The sequence below is a fragment of the Piliocolobus tephrosceles genome, chromosome 5, assembly GCF_002776525.5.
Source record: "Piliocolobus tephrosceles isolate RC106 chromosome 5, ASM277652v3, whole genome shotgun sequence".
Taxonomy (NCBI): Eukaryota; Metazoa; Chordata; class Mammalia; order Primates; family Cercopithecidae; genus Piliocolobus; species Piliocolobus tephrosceles.
Window position 1 is genome coordinate 60,140,700 of NC_045438.1, and position 20,242 is coordinate 60,160,941.

The window sequence follows — 20,242 nt, forward strand, 5'->3', positions numbered from 1 at the left end:
TATTATTTATTTTTAAAAAATTGGGCCAGGCGTGGTAGCTTACACTTGTAATTGCGGCACTTTGGGAGGCCGAGGTGGGAGGATCACTTCAGTTCAGGAGTTCGAGACCACCTTGGCCAACATAGTGAAACCCTATCTCTACTAAAAATACAAAAACAAGCCAGGCAAGGTGGCGTGCACCTGTTATCCCAGCTACTCGGGAGCCTGGGGTAGGAGAATCGCTTGAATTGGGGCAGCGAAGGTTGCAGTGAACTGGGATTGGGCCAGTGTACTCCAGCCTGTGTGACGGAGTGAGATTCTGTATCAAAAAAAGGAATAATAAAATAGGCCGGGTGCAGTGGCTCACGCCTGCAATCCCAGCACTTTGGGAGGCCGAGGTGGGTGGATCACCTGAGGTCAGAAGTTCAAGAGCAGCCTGACAAACATGGAGAAACCCCTTCTCTACTGAGATATACAAAATTAGCCAGGCATGGTGGTGCATGCCTGTAATCCCAGCTACTCGGGAGGCTGAGGCAGGAGAATCGCTTGAACCTGGGAGGCGGAGGTTGTGGTGAGCTGAGATCGCGCCATTGCACTCCAGCCTGGGCGGCAAGAGCAAAACTCTGTCTCAAAAATAAATAAATATTTTGTTGTAATCCTGGCTTCTGTTTCAGCCTCCTGAGTAGCTGGATGGGAGGATCACTACAGGCACATGCCACCATGCCCAGCTCATTTTTAAATTTTTTCGTAGAAAAAAAATTAGCCAGGTGTGGTAACTCATGCCTGTAATCTCAGCTACTTGGGAGGCTGAGGCAGGAGAATTGCTTGAACCCGGGAGGCGGAGGTTGCAGTGAACCGACATCGTGCTATTGTACTCCAGCCTGGGCAAAAAGTGAAACTGTGTCTCAAAAACAAACAAAACAAAACAAAATAAAACAAATTTGTAGGACATAGTCTCACTGAGTGACCCAGGCTGGTCTCAAACTCCTGGCCTCAAGTAGTCCCTTCTGCCTCCTGGAGGAGGCTGAGGTGGGAGGATCGCCTGAGCCCTGGAGTGAGAGGCTACAGTGAGCTATGATCACAGCACTGCACTCCAGCCTGAGTGACAAAGTAAAACCCTGTCTCAAAAACAAGAGACAGGAAAAAAAAAAAAAAAGTTACTGAGCTTTCTGGGACGTGGTTGTTGGTTTCCATGTGGTTGTTCTCCCCCTGGCTTTGTATCAGGAAAATGTTCAAACAGAAGCAAAGCAGTGACCCCGTGTCTGTACAGCCGCTGGCTATCCCTGTTTTGATCTTGTCCCCACCCTAAGTTATATTTGTACCCTTTCTGACTTTCTGCAGGCTTTTTAGGCAAGTTGTGGTACAAAATCCAGCTTTGTCACTTGTAGACGTTGTGACTTTGGACCCATGACACCATATCCCTGAGCCTCACTTTTCATTTGTAAAATTGGGTGCTGGGCACGGTGGCTTGTGCCTGAAATCCCAGCACCTTAGGAGGCCGAGGCAGGCAGATCACGAGGTCAGGAGATCGAGACCATACTGGCTAACACGGTGAAACCCTGTCTCTACTAAAAATACAAAAAATTAGCCAGGCGTGGTGGCATGTGCCTGTAATCCCAGCTACTTGGGAGGCTGAGGCAAGAGACTCACTTGAACCCAGGAGGCGGAGGTTGCAGTGAGCTGATATTGTGCCACTGCACTCCAGCCTGAGCGACAGAGCAAGACTCTGTCTCAAAAAAAAAAAATTGGGATGACACCTGCCAACTACCTGAGCAGCAAATGTGTGCAAAATGCTCTACGCCGTGCCTGGCAGATGCAGCTGCCAACCAGCCGTGTGCCTGAGACAAGCCCTGGCAGCCTCAGACCTGGGCCCTGGCCCACAGCTGTTCCTGTCCCTGGCAAAGACGGGTATCCTTGCTAAAGTCACTCATCAGCCATACTGGGCAGGGTGGTGGGGGCCCTTGATCCAAAAAACCTGCCTCTCAAGGGATGTCTGTCTGTGAGTATCTCACAGCTCCTTGCGCAAATGTTGACATCTTAACAAGAAGTCAAAATTCAGGGCCCTTTAAGGAAGCTTCTAGGAAGAAACAACTGAGGAATCAGAGAAGAAGTGAAATGACAGTCAACAGTGGGCTGGTAAAAGCCACGTAGGGCAAAGCTGCTCCAACTTCCTTGAGTACTCACATCTGCCGGGGTCTTGGCACTCTGCAGGCCGGAGCCGGCCTGGGGCTCTATGTCTCTAGCAACCCTGCCCTGCCAAGAGCCACAGCCCACAACTGGGGCAGTGAGGGCAGGGGGCAGACTGGGACCGGCGGGTCCTCCTGCATGCTTTCATATGTCCTGTGAGCTGAGTGGGTTTTACATCACTATTATTATTATTATTATTATTATTATTATTATTATTATTATTACTGTTATTATTATTATTTTGAGATGGAGTCTCGTTGTGTCTCCCAGGCTGGAGTGCAGTGGTGTAATCTTGGCTCACTGCAACCTCTGCCTCTTGAGTTCAAGCGATCCTCCCATTTCAGCCTCCCCAGTAGCTGCGATTACAAGCATGTGCCCCCACGCCCGACTAGGCTAATTTTTGTATTTTTAGTAGAGACGAGGTTTTACCATGTTGGCCAGGCTGGTCTCGAACTCCTGGCCTCAAGTGATCCGCCTGCCTCAGCCTCCCAAAGTGCTGGGATTACAGATGTGAGCCACCACACCTGACCAGGTTTTACAATTTTAGGTGGTTAAAAAAAATCAAAAGAATAATCTTTGTGACACATTCAAATTTCAGTGCCCATGAAATTTCGTGGGAATGGGCACCCCTGCCCTTTATTACTGTCTGTGGCTGCTGTCACAGGGCCGAATTGAGCAGCCATGACGGGCCCCTCCCCGGGGCCAGCAGAGCGCAATGTTCCCTCTCCAGCCTTGACCCAGGCCCCGCCTGTGCCCTGCGTCGCTGCAGCCGGCAGGGGGCAGCAGAGAGCCACGCGCACGCCCGGGCCGTGCAGGAGCCACAGCGGGGACGCGGGGGATTTGTGTCCCGGGCCGTAGAGGAGGTTTCCTAGCTGGGGTCTGAGATGTGGACCTGGGGTAGAACTGCCCGCGGGGGATAGCAGGAGGAGACGGGGTGGGGGTGACAGTAATCATGCAGGCAGGGCCGGCCTCATCCAGGTAGGCAGGGCAATAAGGGACAATTTGTTTGCTGGAGTGAAAGGGCAAGACCTGCAGGCGGGCAGGGGTAGGGTGACCCCACAGGGTGGGGCACCCCGAAGGCCACGTGGGCCTGGACTTCAGGCCGCGCCATAGGGAGTCACTGAAGGGCTCCAGGCGGTAGCTTGATAGCCTCGGAGAAGAGGGATGTGGCTTTTTGGTGACTGTGCCTCAGGATGCTGTTGCTACAACCAGGGACAGAGTGACAGTGAGGGCTGAAAGGCAACATAGGGCAGGAGGGACCCGGGGCAGGGTGACAGGGCTGTAAGGTCACATAGAGCAGTGGGGGGCAGGTGGGGTGCCTGGGAGCAGGGTGACAGGTGAAGTCTGGAAGGTCACGTAGAGCAGAGGGACTCACAGCAGGGTGACAGGGCTGTAAGGTCAGGTAGAGTGGGGGAGCCTGGGGACAGGGTGACAGATGAGGGTTATTAGGTCACATAGGGCATGGGGGACCTGGGGACAGGGTGATAGTGATGGCTGTAAGGCCACATGGGGCAGGGGGACCCAGAGACAGGCACGCCCTGTGGGATATCGCGGCCCACAGACTGCTCTGCGCTGGTTGTCTCCCAGGTCTGTGCTTGCCCCAGGACAGGCAGGATGAGCAGTGTGGCTGTTTTTCTTCTTGCTTCCATTGCCAGCACACTGCAGTCGGGCTTTCTCTTTTTTTGCTTGGACCTGGATGTTTTCTCTAAGGGTGCTCCTGCAGGTGCCAGCTTTCGTCCGTGACCAGCTGGTCCTACTAGTTGAGTGCTTGGACTTCAGGCAAGGCTGTGTTGTACCTTTTCGTTGTGACTTAAGTATTTCTTAATGGGGAGGGGAAGGGTCACAGGTGCCTGATAGAATCCTGTGAAAGCCAAATGTCCCCCCAATGAACCCCAGAAAATGCACACAGGCAGGTGGCCTCGAAACTTCAGCCATTATTTCAAACGCTCCTGTGCTCCCTGTGGCCAGCCTTGGCTAAGGACCCCAACCTCAGGGCTGCCTTCTTCCTTTGAGGCTTGGGGCTTCCTTTGAGGCTTGGGGCTTAACATCAGATGCTATTTGCCCTCCCAAAGGCCAGCCCATCTGATTTTCTCACTGTCTGTGTCCTTCAGTGCGTCTTATGGAAGTGATGTTTCTGTATGTAAATGGTTTTTTGGAATGGCTAAAATCCCCCAAGCACACGACACAGGAGCTGGACTGCCTCCCAGGCTGGCAGGCCTGGTGTTCTGTTCTGTGTGTTGGGCAGAGTGGAGCCCTCTGGGAACCTCCCTTAGCAGGAGAATGCTGCTTCCCAGCCCCCTCCTGGGGGAGGACTGACCTCTTCCTATGCATTTGGCCCGGAAACACTGTGTTCACAGAACTGGGAACATGCTGAGTTTTATTTCTGGGCTCTTAACACATCATAAAAACCTCTTTTCTTGAAACAAAAAGAGTACTATATCAGACTCAGTCTTATTTAGGAAATTATTAGCCTCTATAACTAGAAATAAGTAGATTACAGTTTTTAAAAGATTAATTTAATCTTCATCACAAGGCAAGTTTAGGGGAATCGATTCATTCCATTATGAAATGTTTCCAAAGGAAGAATGGAAGATTTAGAAAACCTAATCCAATATCAACTTTTAATAAAAGTAGTCATTCCCAGCAATTGTGGTTTCATAATGTGTGTGTGTGTTTAAACGACAGCTTTAGGGGAGTTTAATTTCCATAACATCAAATGTATCTTTTCAGTGTACAGTGCAATGATTTTGAGTAAATTTACAAAGTTTTACAACCATCTCCACACTCTAATTCTGGAACATTTCTACCATCTCCAAATGATCTCTTACTTTTTAATCACCAGAAATGATACTAGAGAAAATAATTGTAATCTATTATTTCCTGTATTTACATCAGCTAAGTGCTATTCTTAATAATAAACGCCCTCTATGGATATCTCTTGCAGGCAAACATGAGACAGTTGGAGGGCAGCTCTTGCAATCTTATCAGAAGCTGAGGTGAGTGTTACAAAGGACAGACTGTCCCAGGCCCTCCGGGGCAGGAGCGCAGAGGACACTCTGCAAGAACTTATAGGTCTCTTGACTTTCACATGTCACTGCTTTGGAATGTAACTCTTTTTTTTTTTTCTTTTAAAGATAAAGTTCCTGAAAAAGATTAAAGCAGAGATGTTTCCGGATTCTCATGAGAAACCTTCTAGCTAGCATAGTATTTTCTCACTGAACATTCAACTCTACTTCTTAAATTCTCCTGAAATGTTATAAGGAAACTAAATATTATGTTTAATTGCACATTAAGTGAAATTCTAAAGCAAGCATTTGCTTTGATTAATTATGCCTATCTCTAACACCTTACGCAGTGCCTGGCACGTTAAGAGATACTGGTGGAATAAACATTGATAGAATTGAATAATGGCCTGAGATGTGAACTTCTTTGCATGAAATTCTAAAAACTGAGCAGTCACGAAGCCGGCCATAATTCACACACCTGATTACACTCAATTTATTAATTTATTAAAATGTTTCTGAAAGCTGCCCACCAGCTGCTATTTTGTTGGGTCCATGGTGAAATTTTCCAGTATCAAGACTTTTTCATTTTTTTCCTCCCCTATTCTTTCCCATTTCTTTTAGCACAAGCTTCCAGTTGGCTTCGTGGTTGATTCTCACATCCACAACATTTTTGGCGCTTCTGCTGGTGTGGTTTGTGCTAAGAGTACACGGGAGTGCAGATGGGAGCCAGGGGTTTCCCCACAGCCAGGTGGCGGCTCCAGGCCGGAGCACCCAGGCCGTTTCAGGACACATGACTGAGCAGAACGGACTACCCAGATTTTAGGCAGCATCACCCTCATATAGATATCAGGAAATCATGCCCTTCATAGAGCAGCAGGTCCAAGCAGAGCTACTGGCTATTTTTCCAAAAAGTGAGGCAGTTATTAAAAAAAAAAAAGGCGGAGAACTAGAATTATAGAATAATGGCACATTTTGTGTATTTGTAAAACTAATGACTTGCATAGTTCACAACCCATTTCTTATTCCTGTATTTTCCTTGGCAGCAAAATTTCTGTGGTTCCTCCTACTCCACCTCCTGTCAGTGAGAGCCAGTGCAGCCACAGTCCTGGCAGGGTAATGTATCCATTCTGGGCACTTCTCTAGTAGGGGTTAGGGGATAGAAGGAGAGGAAGCAGGGGAGCTTTTGAGGCTGAGGCTGGGCACAGAACCTCCCAGCAAAGGGATTTGACTGTGCCTGGAGCGGGTCACAAAACGGGGTGGAGAGTGAGGGCCCTCAAGGCTGGGCAGAGCTTCTCTCCTCATTCTGGTCGTGGGACTCTCTGTGTCATCAGCGACCCCTTCTGTGTACACCCAAGGTCTCTTTACTCTTGGCATGGCATCGGCCCTCTTCCCCAACTCTGCTCTGTGCTGGGCGTGTGTGTAGAGTCTCTGGGATCTAAGGGGAAATAAGATTGGTTACAGGTGCGTGGGAGTGGGAGTGTCTCTTTTGAGTGTGTGCAGGCTCTAATGTACGGTGGACCAGCACCATTTCTGTCCAAAGAAATTAGCTGTATCATCTTGGGGCAGTTACCTGGGTTTCCCACCTGAGAGGTGGAAATGATTTTACAGGTGCTGCTTGACTCACGATGGGGTTATGTCCCAATACACCCATAGTAAATTGAAAATATTGTAAGTCAAAAATGTATTTAGCTAGGCGCGGTGGCTCACACCAGCATTTTGTGGGTGGCTCACACCAGCACTTTGGTGGGTCACTTGAGGCTAGGAATTTGAGACCAGCCTGGCCAACATGGTGATACCCTGTCTCTACTAAAAATACAAAAAGTAGCTGGGCATGGTGGCAGGTACCTGTAGTCCCAGCTACTCTGGAGGCTGAGGCAAGAGAATTGCTTGAGCCTCAGAAGTGGAGGTTGCAGTGAGCCAAGTGCCACTGCCCTCCAGCCTGGGCAACAGAGCAAGACTCCATCTCACACAAAAAAATTGTATTTAATACACACCTAACCTACTAACCATCATAGCATAGCATAGCCTGCCTTAAATGTGCTCTGAAGGCTTGTGTTAGGCTACAGTTGGGCAGAATCATTTAATGCAAAACCTATTTAATAATAATAAAAATGTTACTAATAATACAAAATAGAAAAGATCAAAATGCAAATTACGGTTTCCACTGAATATATATTACTTTCACACCATCATCAAGTCAGAAAATTGTAAGTCAAACCATCGTAAGTCGGGGAGCGTCTGTATTTGTCTGGCTTGCCTCCCATGGCTGTTGTGAGAAATTAACAAAATAATGTCTGTGTTGGTGCTTGGAAAACTGTAAAGTGCCATGGAAATATATTGTCTTGGTTATCTTCGTTATTCTATAAATTAAAGGCAGCAGGTATATATGGGAGAACACAGGAGCTGATCATAATCCCAGAAGGCAGAGTTCTGGGTGCCATCATCCTGAATGCTGGAATCCTGAAAGATCAAAATCCCAAAAATAGAATTCTAGAAAATCTAAAAATTATTTTGAAGAAATGTATTTAAAATTTTTAAAGGGGGGCTGGGTGCGGTGGCTCACGCCTATAGTCCCAGCACTTTGGGAGGCCGAGGCGAGTGGATCACGAGGTCAGGAGATCCGAGACCATCCTGGCTAATACGGTGAAACCTCGTCTCTACTGAAAATACAAAACATAGCTGAGCCTGGTGGCGGGTACCTGTAGTCCCAGCTACTCGGGAGGCTGAGGCAGGAGGATGGCGTGAACCTGAGAGGCAGAGTTTGCAGTGAGCTGAGATAGCGCCACTGCACTCCAGCCTGGGTGACAGAGCGAGACTCTGTCTGAAAAAAAAAAAAAAAATTTAAAGGGGATTTGAGAAACATATAAAAACATGGCAACAGCCTGGGCAACATAGCAAGACCCCATCTCTACAAAAAATTTAAAAACTAGCTGAGTGTGGTAGCACATGCCCGTAGGCTCAGCTACTCAGGAGGCTGAGGGAGGACGATCCCTTGAGCCCAGGAGGCCAAGGCTGCATTGCGCCACTGCATTCCAGCCTGGGCAACACAGCGAGACTGTCTCTAAACAAACAAACTAAAAACAAAAACCGTGACAGGACACTTCATTGGCCACTTTACACAAGAAATAGGGCAAAAACAGCATGCATATTTTTACAAGCATAAACACATATACTAATGACAGTCACATGGGTATAACAATTACGAACAGCTGAACTATATTCATAAATACATCAGAAAGGGAAGTGTAGAAATGCATATTACTGTGGCCTGTATTGTGTGCATCCAGCTTTGTAACTGAAATACTGTCATGAACAACAGTATTTTTCAGTCATTTGATGAGATGGATCAAAATGGGTCACCATTGCATATGCAGTCACCCAAGCAACTGAGATCTCAAGAAATTTTATCTTTTGCAAATACGGATGTATAAAAAGGAGATCTCTTCACTTAGGAAATATCAACATTTTTATGTACACCTCAAAGTCATGGTGTGATGACGTACTTCGAAGCATGGAGTCAGTTTAAAAAGAAAAGTGCATAACACAAATTAAAACTCTCTAAAAGTCTCTGCAGTTTCTACCTCCAGCATGGGAAATGATGAACTACATAGCATAGCAAACTGCTGTGTGTGAAGGGGCAGAGCTCATACACAACTAAACTAAATAATTTGGAAGGGGAGATTTCTTGTAGTTTTTTGCTTGTGTTTTTACTTCTAAGATCTGTGAAACACTCGCTGCACTTGTATTGAGAGAGTGGTTGTGGGCTAAGCATTTTTTTTTTTTTTTTTTTGAGATGGAGTTTCACTCTTGTTGCCCAGGCTAGAGTGCAATCGTGTGATCTTGGCTCATCACAACCCCTACCTCCCGGGTTCAAGCAATTCTCCTGCCTCAACCTCCTGAGTAGCTGGGATTACAGGCATGCGCCACCACGCCCAGCTGATTTGTTTTGTATTCTTTAGTAGAGACGGGGTTTCACTATTGGCCAGGCTGCTCTTGACCTCCTGACCTCGTGATCCGCCTGCCTCCCAAAGTGCTGGGGTTACAGGCATGAGCCACCGCACCTGGCCAGCTCTACGCATTTTGTAAGCACATGCTGTCCATTTGAAAGGCTGGTTCTTGCTCAATCATGGTAATTAAGCCATTTCCTGCCTTTGCAGCACCAATACTAATTAGCTTTTAAACTTTTACTATTCATTATCAAATAACCTTATACTCATATCACAGGCCTTTTGGTGAAGGAACCATTTCACAGATCTCTTCTGTTGTGCTGTAAGGAATACAATAAGAAGGAATGATAGTTGACTTCTTCAATACCAAATCTGTATTAGGGTTCTCCAGGTAGACACAGCCAATAGGATACGTATATAGATATATGAGAAGGGTCTTACTAGGGGAATTGGCTCACATGATCGTGGCAGCTGAGCAGTCTCTCCGCAGGCCATCTGCAAACTGGAGACCCTGGGATACCAGTAGCGTGAGTCAGTCCAAGTCCCAAGGTGTCAGCATCAGGAAAGCTGATGGTGTTGTTACAGGAAACAAACCCCAAGAGACGGTTCTTGGATCTCATGGAAGAAAGAATTCAGGGCGAGTCCATAGAGTAAAGTGAAAGCAAGTTTATTAGGAAAGTAAAGGAATGAAGAATGGCTACTCCGTAGACAGAAGAGCCCTGAGGGCTGCTGGTTGCCCATTTTTATGGTTATTTCTCAATGATATGCTCAACAAGGAGTGGATTATCCATGCCTCCCCTTTTTTAGACCGTGTAGGGTAACTTCCTGATGTTATCATGGTGTTTGTAAACTGTCATGGCACTGGCGGGAATGTAGCAGCGAGGATGACCAGAGGTCACTCTTGTCGCCATCTTGGTTTTGGTGGATTTTAGCTGTCTTCTTTACTGCAACCTGTCTTATCAGCAAGGTCTTCATGACTTGTATCTTGTGCTGACCTCCTATCTCATCCTGTGCCTTAGAATGCCTTAACCATCTGGGAATGCAGCCTAGTAGATCTCAGCCTAATTTTATGCAGCGCCTATTCAAGATGGAGTTGCCCTGGTTCACACAGCTCTGACAGTGTAACTCTCAGTTCAAAGCTGAAAGCCACAGGACCCAGGGAGCCTCTGGTCTAAGTCCTGGAGTCCAGTGGCCAATCAGCCTGGATTTCTGATGTCCAAGGCAGCAGAAGAAAAGTCTGTTCCAGCTCTCAGAGACCAATTCCCTTGCTGTATTTGTTCTCCTTAGGCCCCTGATTGAGTGATGGTACGTGCCAATATTGAGGGCAGATCTTTCTAACCTAATCCACTGAGACTCACACACTAATCTCCTCTGGAAACACCCTCACAGACACACCCAGAATAATGCCTTACCAGGCTTCTAGGTATTCCTGAATCAAGTCAAGTGGATGCCTGTAATTAAGGTGTCACTAATTAATTAAGTCCACGAGTCCACCCCTTGTCAACCTGGTATCCATAGGCTCTCCTTAAGTCATACTTAATTTAATACAGGCAGTAACAAGGTAATAGGTCCCCTAACATGATGCAACTATCCCGTAATTGTGATTTTGGGGATTTTAGATGTTGGGGATTTAGACTTTAGGGATTTTAATCTTTAGGGATTTAGACTTTAGGGATTTTGATCTTTCAACATTTGGGATTATGGCATTTGAGACTGTGTCTTTGAGGTTATGATCCAAACCCAAAAATATATAATGCTGATAAGAGAGAAGAATCACATACGTTCTTTTTCAATTTCAAACTGAGACTCTGGGGTGACCTTCAAAATCCTGCTCTCCTTTCTCCTTGAAATTTCAAATTCTCCAGAGTTGTTTCAGTACCTACATGCTCAGGATGTATTTATTGGACTGATGGATGATTGGATGGATGGTAAGATGGATGAATGTTTGGTGGCTAGATGGGTGGATGGATGGATGAATGAATGAGACTTGGAGAAGGAAGTGAACTCCTTTCTGTTGTTTTATCTTTTTTTTCCTTCTCTTCTGCTTTGGGAAGCGGAGCCCCTCAGCTCTCAACTGGTCACCTTGTAGCTTTTACCATCCTTATCCTCTGTGCCACCCGCATTCTGCCACTGTTGACATTCCACTCTGCATGGAGTTGGGGTGGAGCCATAGGAGAAAAGAGGTTAAACAAGCAGTAATTTACTTGAGTACAGTCTTTGAGCCAGTGAAATGCCAGTCATCATTTCCCAGGGGTACTTGTCATCTTGTCAACAACCCACAGATAACGCTCCTTCAATGTGAATATCAAAAGTAGGGAGAGACACTGAATAAAGAGGATGCCTACCCCTCTGGAAGACTGCTGTCCCCCTCCAGGCCTGTATGCACACAGCCACGCCCACCTGCACCCCCAGCACCACACCCACACTCACGCCCACACACCCACACTCACGCCCACACACCCACACTCACGCCCACACACCCACATGCCAGTATTTTGGGGCTGGCAACCTGGACGCTGCTGAGGCAAACACAAGTCATCAAGCATAATTCTCATTCTCTCCTTCTGTCTCTGTTTTAGTTACAGGAACTTGGTCAGTGTAGAGGATTTAATAAGTCCGTGGAAAATTTGTTTCTGTCTCTTGCTACCCACGTGAAAAGTAAGTGCATGCTTCATGATGTGTTTTCCCACCACCCTCCAGACCAGCCGAGCCCACTGGCTAGGGCCTGGCCGGTGATCTCAGTTGGCACTGTCCCTCAGGCCACTCACTTTGTCTCTGGACCCTGGGAAAAGCCACAGCACCTGACCCTTCACCTCTTTCCCAACAGAGCAGGCCTCTGGTTCCTTGTGGGAAGGGAAATGCCATTTCAGTCTACAAGGCTGGCTCAGTTTCCCCTACTCCTGCCAAAACCTGCCTAGCTCAGCGTTATGGGCAAAGGAGTTTAGACTTCCCTGAGGACCAACAGAGAAAACGTGAAGAGACAATTTCAGGGCTGGACCTGCTGGCTCACACCTGTCATCCCAGCACTTTGGGAGGCCAAGGTGGGTGGATCACTTGAGGTCAGGAGTTCGAGACCAGTCTGGCCAACATGGTGAAACCCCGTCTCCACTAAAAATACAAAAATTAGCTGGGCATGGTGGCGGGTGCCTGTAATCCCAGCTACTGCGGAAGCTGAGGCAGGAGAATCATTTGAACCCAGGAGGTGGAGGTTGCAGTGAGCCGAGATCACACCACTGAACTACAGCCTTAGCAGCAGAGCAAGACTCCATCTCAAGAAAAAAAAAAGAGAGAAGAAAAGAAAGATGTAATTTCAGGGAATCTAAAACCAGAACCTTTCAGGCCAGTGGGGCCCAATATCTATCATCTGCATGGAATTACTTCACCTTTCTCCTTTTCTCCTTGGTAAATGTATTTTCTTCGGTTAGCACTAATCCTGTGATTTTCCGGTGCACATAACCCAAAACCACTTCCACTTGGCATCTTTTGTCTTTCAGTGTTCTCTCTGTTCAGATACTTTTTTCTCTATTTATCTTAAAATGCAAGTCCCAGAGGACAGACTCCTTTTCATGCCTCCTAAGATGCCCAGGGCTGATCAGGTGTTTAGAAAATGTCCTTAGTGGGCTCAAGTGTCCTTAGGCATGGATTTCTCTTTCACTGTGTTTCTGCTCAGCTTCTCTTCATCATCCCCTTTTCTGCAGTTGCATGCAGATGGTCTCAGTGCTGCACTTGGCTCTGAGACAGTCTCTTTATATAACTTTAATTAGTTGTCCATATTCCTCATGAGCCCTGCTTCAGCTGTCACACGATGACAATGGACATCAGAGCACTGCTCTTCCGATGAACGGAAACAGCGACTGTCTCATGCAATGGTCTGTTCCTTCCTTGTTCAGAGGGAGAAGCAGCTGAATTTCATGAGCCTGTTTGCTAAGAGCACTTGGTGCTTAAAAATCACTGCTCCCACCCTGCTGTGCTCTCTGACAGTACCCCCGCTCTGTGCCCCTCGGCCTGGAACGCGTTTTCCAGCTCTCCTGGCTGCCTGTTCTCTTGTTGGTGCTATTTTCCCACCCACACCCCAGTAGGTGCTAGTCCACCCTTCCCTGTATGTCTTTCTAGATGCACAGCCCTTCTCCAAATCTATGTGGCTTCTGTGAATTGTCTCCCACCACTGCCACTGTGGAATCAGTGCCTTGGAGTTAGCCCCGACCCTGTCATCCCTCAGCCACCGAAATCCAGAGAGGTGGGACACACAGGTCAGCACACACGCGCCTTCTGGACGCTCCCAGCCCTACACACAGGTGCATTGGATATGCTCACAGCTGTCAGACGGCCACCCCATAGCCTGGCCTGTGTACCTGCTCACACACTTGAGGCTAACCAGTGAAATACCCAGGTGGACGACTAGAGCTAGTCCCTGGGTGAGATGTGGGGGAATTCACAAGAGCAAAGCAGCAAGCATCCCTTCTCAGATGTGGGAAGCTGACTGAAACCGCATAACCTATACACACACACACACACACACACACACACACACACACACACACACACATCGCAGCACCCACTCCCCCACCCCACCCCCACTTCCCTGATCTCTCCACCCACCCTCACCCCCTGCCCAGAGGCAGAGATAGAAAACCCCAGCTTTCTGGTTCCTGGGGGTGGTGCTTTGCCCCTGACCTTTCCCAAGTGCTTCCCCTGGTTCTGCAGGAACAGGACACGTGACCACACACATGCCTTTCTCCCGTCTCTGCCACAGGACACGTAGCGTCCTGTAGGCGCTAACTCCTATTTCTTTGGATTTTGAGCTCCTCTTCTCGTGCCCCTGTTATCTTTTTGGCTGCCTGTTTCCCCACGGAAGTGGGTGCAGAGGGAAGCCTCATTCTCAGGGGAGGAAGTCAGATTGGCACCTGAGGTCCTTGGGGAGGGGCTGTGGAGGGCCCCAGACTCTGCACTGGCCCAGGTGCTGAAGGGTGGCCTTGCCCCTGAGGGGTTTTGAAAGCTGACCCAGAATTACAACCTCTAGCTGCTGAAGCTGCCCAACGAAGTCAAAGCAGCGGGAGGAAATGAGTGACCGCAGCTCTGTGTATTATCAGTACATTTCTAGAAGATAACAGCTTTGTAGTCCCCCTTAGAAGGGGGAAGAGGAAATGAGAAAACTGGTCTTGCTCAGAAGCAATCTGCATTTCTTTCTCTTCCTTATCCTTTGTTCCCTAATAATACTAACCTATACGCCTATTTCTTAGGGCCCAAATTTCTCAAGAAGGCTCGTCCTCTCCCCTTGTCTGTGAACTTTAAATGACCCATCATATAGGCCCAGGCTTTAGGGTGGGCACGAAGAGATTGCTGGGGGACCAGTTCCTCCTAAGGGGTTAGAAATTAGAGCCCCTCACAGCGTCACAGCCCAGACTGGGATGGGCCATCTGAGCGTGTCCTTTACTTTGTCCACTTTGAGGATCTGGTACGTGCTAGTACCTTGGGAGCTGCTGGCCTTAGAAAGATACCCCAGTGTTTCTCGATGGTCACCTTGAGGATGTGGGGATGGCATTGCTATCAGGGGAGGCTAGGAGGCATCCTGGTGGAAAAGCTGGACACCCCAGCAGTTTCGGGGAGTGTGTGTTGAATTTCCCTCTCTAGAGAAAAGAGTCACTGCAGGACTCACTCCTGGGCAGTGCAGGCGGGAGAGAACCCATAAATAGCGAGAGGATAGAGGATTCATGCAATAACATCCCAAGGAGTGGATCCAAAGCCAGCCAGGGAGGTCGAGAGCCACGCTGTCCATTGCAGTAGCCTCTAACCACGTGTCGCTTATGAGCCCCTGAAATATGGCTGCAAGATGCACTACCAAAGTGAACACACTGGGTTTCAGAGGCTTGGAATCCAACAAAAGTAAAATATTTCATGGATAACTTTAATATTGATGACATGTTTTAATATTTTGGATATATTGTGTTAAACTAAATATAGAATTAAAATTAATTTGGCCGGGCTCAAGCCTGTAATCCCAGCACTTTGGGAGGCCAAGGTGGGTGGATATCTTGAGCTCAGGAGTTCGAGACCAGCCCAGCCAACATGGTGAAACCCTGTCTCTACTGAAAATACAAAAATTAGCCAGGTGTGGTGACACACACCTGTAATCCCAGCTACTTGGGAGGCTGAGACACAAGAATCACTTGAACCCAGGAGGCAGAGGTTGCAGTGAGCTGAGATCGCATCATTGCACTCCAGTCTGGGCAACAGAGTGAGACTCCATCTCAAAAATAAATAAATAAATAAATAAATAAAATAGAGTTAATTTTACCTGTTTTTTTTTTTTTAACTTTTTAAATGTGGCTACTATAAAAATTTAAAATAATACGTGTGACTTGCGTTATCTCTCTACCAGACAGCACAGATCTAGAGACGGTTTTAAGGTCCTCGTTTGGAGGAATGGGGGTCTCAAGGGAAAATGAAACCATCTTCATGGTGGTTCTGTCACTTCTGTGTGTGGCTTCCTTCCTTCGAACTTTATTCATCTTTATTCTAGACCACTATTACCCTGTAAAAGCAAATTTGTTTATAGTCATCTTTCCAGGATTTGCTTACTATAATTGTTATGAGGACACCCCAAATCTTATTTTTACCTCACTTCAGAGAGTCACAAGAAATGGTGTTAAGTTGTAACATCTTTGTAAGGAATCCCTAGAAAGCCAGCTTGTTTGGTAGGCTGCCACCTTCGTGTTTGGACGAGTGTACACACATATGTGTGACCTGGAATGCAGGGGAGCTTGGGTGGACGATTTCCCTTCACCTCACCCTGACTATGGCCCAGGTGACCACAGCGGGACCTTGAAAGAAGCCAGCCCTTTCCTGCCCTGATCCAGCACACTGTCTGCTCACCCTCCTGACGCCTCTGCACTTGGTGAGGGATGTGCCACCCTTGCTACTCCATGCACTTTGCCTCTTGGGACCTTGGGACCCACTGTCTGTGGGTTCAGGGAACCCCAGAAGAGGCTCCCACAAGTCTCAGCAAAGCTGCGTGTTCCCACCTGTCAACCCTTGTGTTTGCCTTTTAGAGCTCTCCAAATCCCAGAATGACATGGCCTCTGAGAAGCATCTTCTTGCCACGGGCTCTGGGCAGTGTGCGGGCCAGACAGAGAGACGGAGCCAGTCTGACACTGCGGTCAACGTCACCACCAGGGTACCCTGAGCCCCACAAGGCCTCCACACTGTTCACCTTCATGTTGTCTTCCAGAACTTTCTAGCCTGCCTTCTCTGTAGATTTATGTTCTCTTTGGTTTTATGGAAAAACAGCCATCAGAAAAGCATAATTACCAGTCAGCGCTTCTATCTGGGCAGGCCTGGCCCAAGGCAGGTCAGGATTCAAGGTCAGTCTGGAAAACTCTTTAGTACAGGGAAAGGCTTCCACCTAATCACAAGCCCCTAAGGCTCCTCTGTGTCCACAGAGCTCCCTGCGGGCTTCAAGGCTGCACCAAAGCCCAAGGGCTTCCTGCAGGGCCCACACCTGCCGACTTAGCCCTTGAGTCTGCAAGACCAGCAGCCTCTGGTTAAAATCTGTCCTGGCCTCTGATGGAAACCATTGAAAACATAAAACCTGTGGGGCGCTCTTCCCCCGCTGTCCACACCACAAGTTAGAGCTTCCCTAGTAAAGGCTTCTAGGGAAATAATTATTCCACCTTCCCACCAGGACTAACCCAGCCTGGAGTGAATGCTTCGGGTATGAGAGAAAGCCAACCTTGGAATCGGAAAACCTGCATTCTAGTTCAGCTGAGGTGCCTTGGCTGGGCGGGTTCCAGTAGCTGTTGCTTGTAGAGTTGATGTGACTGCCCTGGTAGGCTGGACAGAACTGGTGTCCCTTCTCTGCTGCTGTGGACTCCACTCAAGCTGTCCCCAGACAGACTGCCCATTAGGCGAGGGTGTGAGGTCAGTCCCCCTCTCCTGCTGGAACTTGCACACAGCCTCTTGAGAGTTCACGTCTTGCCTCCCACTCAAGCCTGTGTGCCCCTCTATAAAATGAAGATGATAATTAATACCTGTTGTGTCCACAGCACAAGGTTTTGTAAACATCTAATGAGATAATATAGTATCTTGATTTGCTATCTAAGTCATCTAAATATTTGATCTAAATTGCCAGCATTTACTATGATGTGCTGGACTCTGTACTAAAAGCTTAACTAAACTATCTCATTTTATCTTCATAACCACCCTCTAGGGTAGGTATTGCATGCAACCTCATTTTACGTGTAAAGAAATGGAGGCTTAGAGAGATTAAGTCACATGCCAAAGGTTGTATAGCCAAAAGAGGACTGAACTCTGGGGCAGTGATTCCCAGCTCTTATGAGTATGGGAGTCACTGGGGGTCTTAAAATGCAGATTCCGAATCAGTAGCTGCGGGGTGGACGTGAGATGAGGAGCTGCAGATGCATTTTTGGTGAGCTCCTGGGATCTGGCGAAGTCTATGCTGTGAAGTTCTCAGACCACACTTTAGGAGTGAGGTGTCTAGACGGTTTGAAATGTATTTGGCAGGTGTTTGAAATTCTATAACACAAGTGTCAGCTGCTGCCAGCTTCCCAGGGTCTACAGAAGCGCCATCTGAACTCCCTCCGGGGATCACTCCTTCTCCTAGTGAAACAGGCAGAGGGGAGGGTTAGCAGCCGCTTATGAAGCCCTGTGTTCCACACATGGTGGCAGCATTTTTTCTTACCTACTTTATCACATTTAATGCTTACAAAAATACTGTGATAGATATTGTTACTCCCATGATAAAGATCGGCTGAGCCTGGTAGCTCATGCCTGTAATCCCAGCACTTTGGGAAGCCGAGGTGGGCAGATTGCTCGAGCCAAGGAGTTTGAGACCAGTCTGGGCAACATACGGAAACCTTGTCTCTACAAAAATACAAATATTAGCCAGATGTGGTGGCGCATGTCTATAATCCCAGCTACTCAGGAGACTGAAGTGGTAGGATCTCTTGAGCCGGGAGGTCAAGGCTGCAGTAAGCCGTGGTTGCACCACTGCACTCCAGCCTGGGTGACAGAGTGAAACCCTGTCTCAAATAATAATAATAATAAAAATTTTAAAAATTGGCCAGGCACCATGGCTCACGCCTGTAATCCCAGCACTTTGGGAGGCTGAGGTGGGTGGATCACCTGAGGTCAAAAGTTCAAGACCAGCCTGGCCCACATGGTAAAACCTTGTCTCTACTAAAAATACAAAAATTAGCCAGGCATGATGGCAGGTGCCTGTGATCCCAACTACTGAGGAGGCCAAGGCAGGAGAATCGCTTGAACCTAGGAGGTGGAGGTTGCAGTAAGCCGAGATCATGCCACTGCACTCCAGCCTGGATGACAGAAAAAAAAATATATAAAATATATATATATAATATATATATATATAAAGAACCTGAATTTCAGTGAGAGGTTAACCAACATGCCTAATGTCACATACTGAATGAAAGATAGAGCCAGGAGCAAACTCAGGATTTGACTCTGAATTCTGAACTCCTGAGGACCGCTGAAGAAAGAGGGTTCAGAAAGGGGATTGTGGAAGTATGAGTAATTCTCTTACTCGCCTGAGTCACAGGAAACCACTCAGAGTCTAACACTGACTGAGGGTTAACCAGATGCCTGGCATTATTCTCAGCATAATGCCCCTCAGAGGTATTTAGCCTTTGTGATCCTTAAGACAGCCCTATGAAGTTTGTACTGTTCCTGTCCCCATTGAAGACGGGGACACTGGGACAAAGAGATGACCAAGAGCTAGGTGGAGCCTGCTCCAGAGACCAGCCACACCCTGCCCATGCCCCTGAGGTGTGGGATGTATTTCCCATTTACACCATGATGTGCTGTGTGGTGGCACATCCCGCGCACCACAGGCTGGGCTTGTGGTGTTCTGCATGAGGATGGCCCGTAAGTCCTCGGCACACCCCCTCCCCTGCTGCACATGCACATGGCCCAGAGCCTGGCCAGGGTTGTCTGATGGGCTCTGGGAGCTCAGGGATAGAAGTGGTGGGGTACAGGGGAGACGGTGCGGGGAGAGCCCATCTAAGTAGACATTGTTATGCCTGCGTCCACTTCTCAGCCATGCCCTTGGCAGGACATGCTTCCAACTTTCTACAGGCCTTCTCTCTCCCCACCTTAATTGAGGATGTAGCTGGGTTGGTTTCTTTGTTTTGTTTTGAGACCAAGTCTCGCTCTCTTGCCCAGGCTGGAGTGCAATGGTGCTGTCATGGGTGGCTGTAGCCTTGATCGCCTATGCTTAAGTGATCCTCCCACTTCAGCCTCCCAAGTAGCTGAGACTACAGGCATATGGCACCATGTCTGGCTGATTTTTTTTAATTTTTATTTTTGGTAGACGTGGGGTCTCACTATGTTGCCCAGGCTGGTCTCAAACTCCTGGGCTCAAGCAATCCTCCCACCTAGGCCTCCCAAAGTGCCAGGATTACAGGTGTGAGCCACCACACCCAGCCCGATATGGCTGTTTTAAGGGACAATTTAACCAAATATTTATAAAGTACTCATCTTTGATAGTATGATTTATAAATGCTAAATAACTATTGGGTTAAAATATAAGGAGTACATCTCTATTTACTCATTTTTATTTATGTTTGAGACAGAGTCTCATTCTGTTGCCCAGGCTGGAGTGCAGTGGCACAATCTTGACTCACTGCAACCTCTCCCTCTCCAGTTCATGATTCTCATGCCTCAGCCTCTTGAGTGGATGGGATTACAGGCATGCACCACCATACCTAGCTAATTTTTGGATTTTTAGTAGAAATGGGGTTTCGCTGTGTTGCCTAGGCTAGTCTCAAACTCTTGAGCTCAATTCGATCTGCCTGCCTTAGCCTCCCAAAGTGCTGGGATTACAGGTGTGAGCCACCGTGTGTGGCCCAGGAGTACATCTTTAAATAGAACATTTGTCATATTGCAGTTACGTATGCCTTAGCTGGGGAGCTCACCAAAATTCCTCTCATTTTCATCAGAGCATGTTGGAGCATCTTGTCAACGTTAATTATAGAACACGGTGCCCCTGCTTTAGAAGTGGGGGATGTTGGTATCCACCTTGCAAATGGCACAGAAGTAGTGGATAACTTTTTTTTTTTTTTTTTTTGGAGACAGGGTCTGTCTTTGTCA

The 20,242-nt window shown here is 47.7% G+C and overlaps 1 protein-coding gene across 10 annotated transcripts in view; it reads left to right on the plus strand.

Annotated features, from left to right (window-relative positions):
• SYTL3 (synaptotagmin like 3) overlaps positions 1-20,242 on the plus strand; it is a 113,848-nt gene that overhangs the window by 45,470 nt on the left and 48,136 nt on the right. For 8 of the 10 annotated variants that reach the window (XM_023206049.2, XM_023206047.2, XM_023206046.2 and 5 more), the window contains 4 exons: positions 5,111-5,162; positions 6,215-6,284; positions 11,698-11,776; positions 16,168-16,292. In XM_023206049.2, coding sequence (XP_023061817.2) covers positions 5,111-5,162; positions 6,215-6,284; positions 11,698-11,776; positions 16,168-16,292 — 326 coding nt within the window. The remainder of the gene's footprint in view (positions 1-5,110; positions 5,163-6,214; positions 6,285-11,697; positions 11,777-16,167; positions 16,293-20,242) is intronic. The other 2 variants (XM_023206051.2, XM_023206050.2) reach the window with 2 other exon arrangements.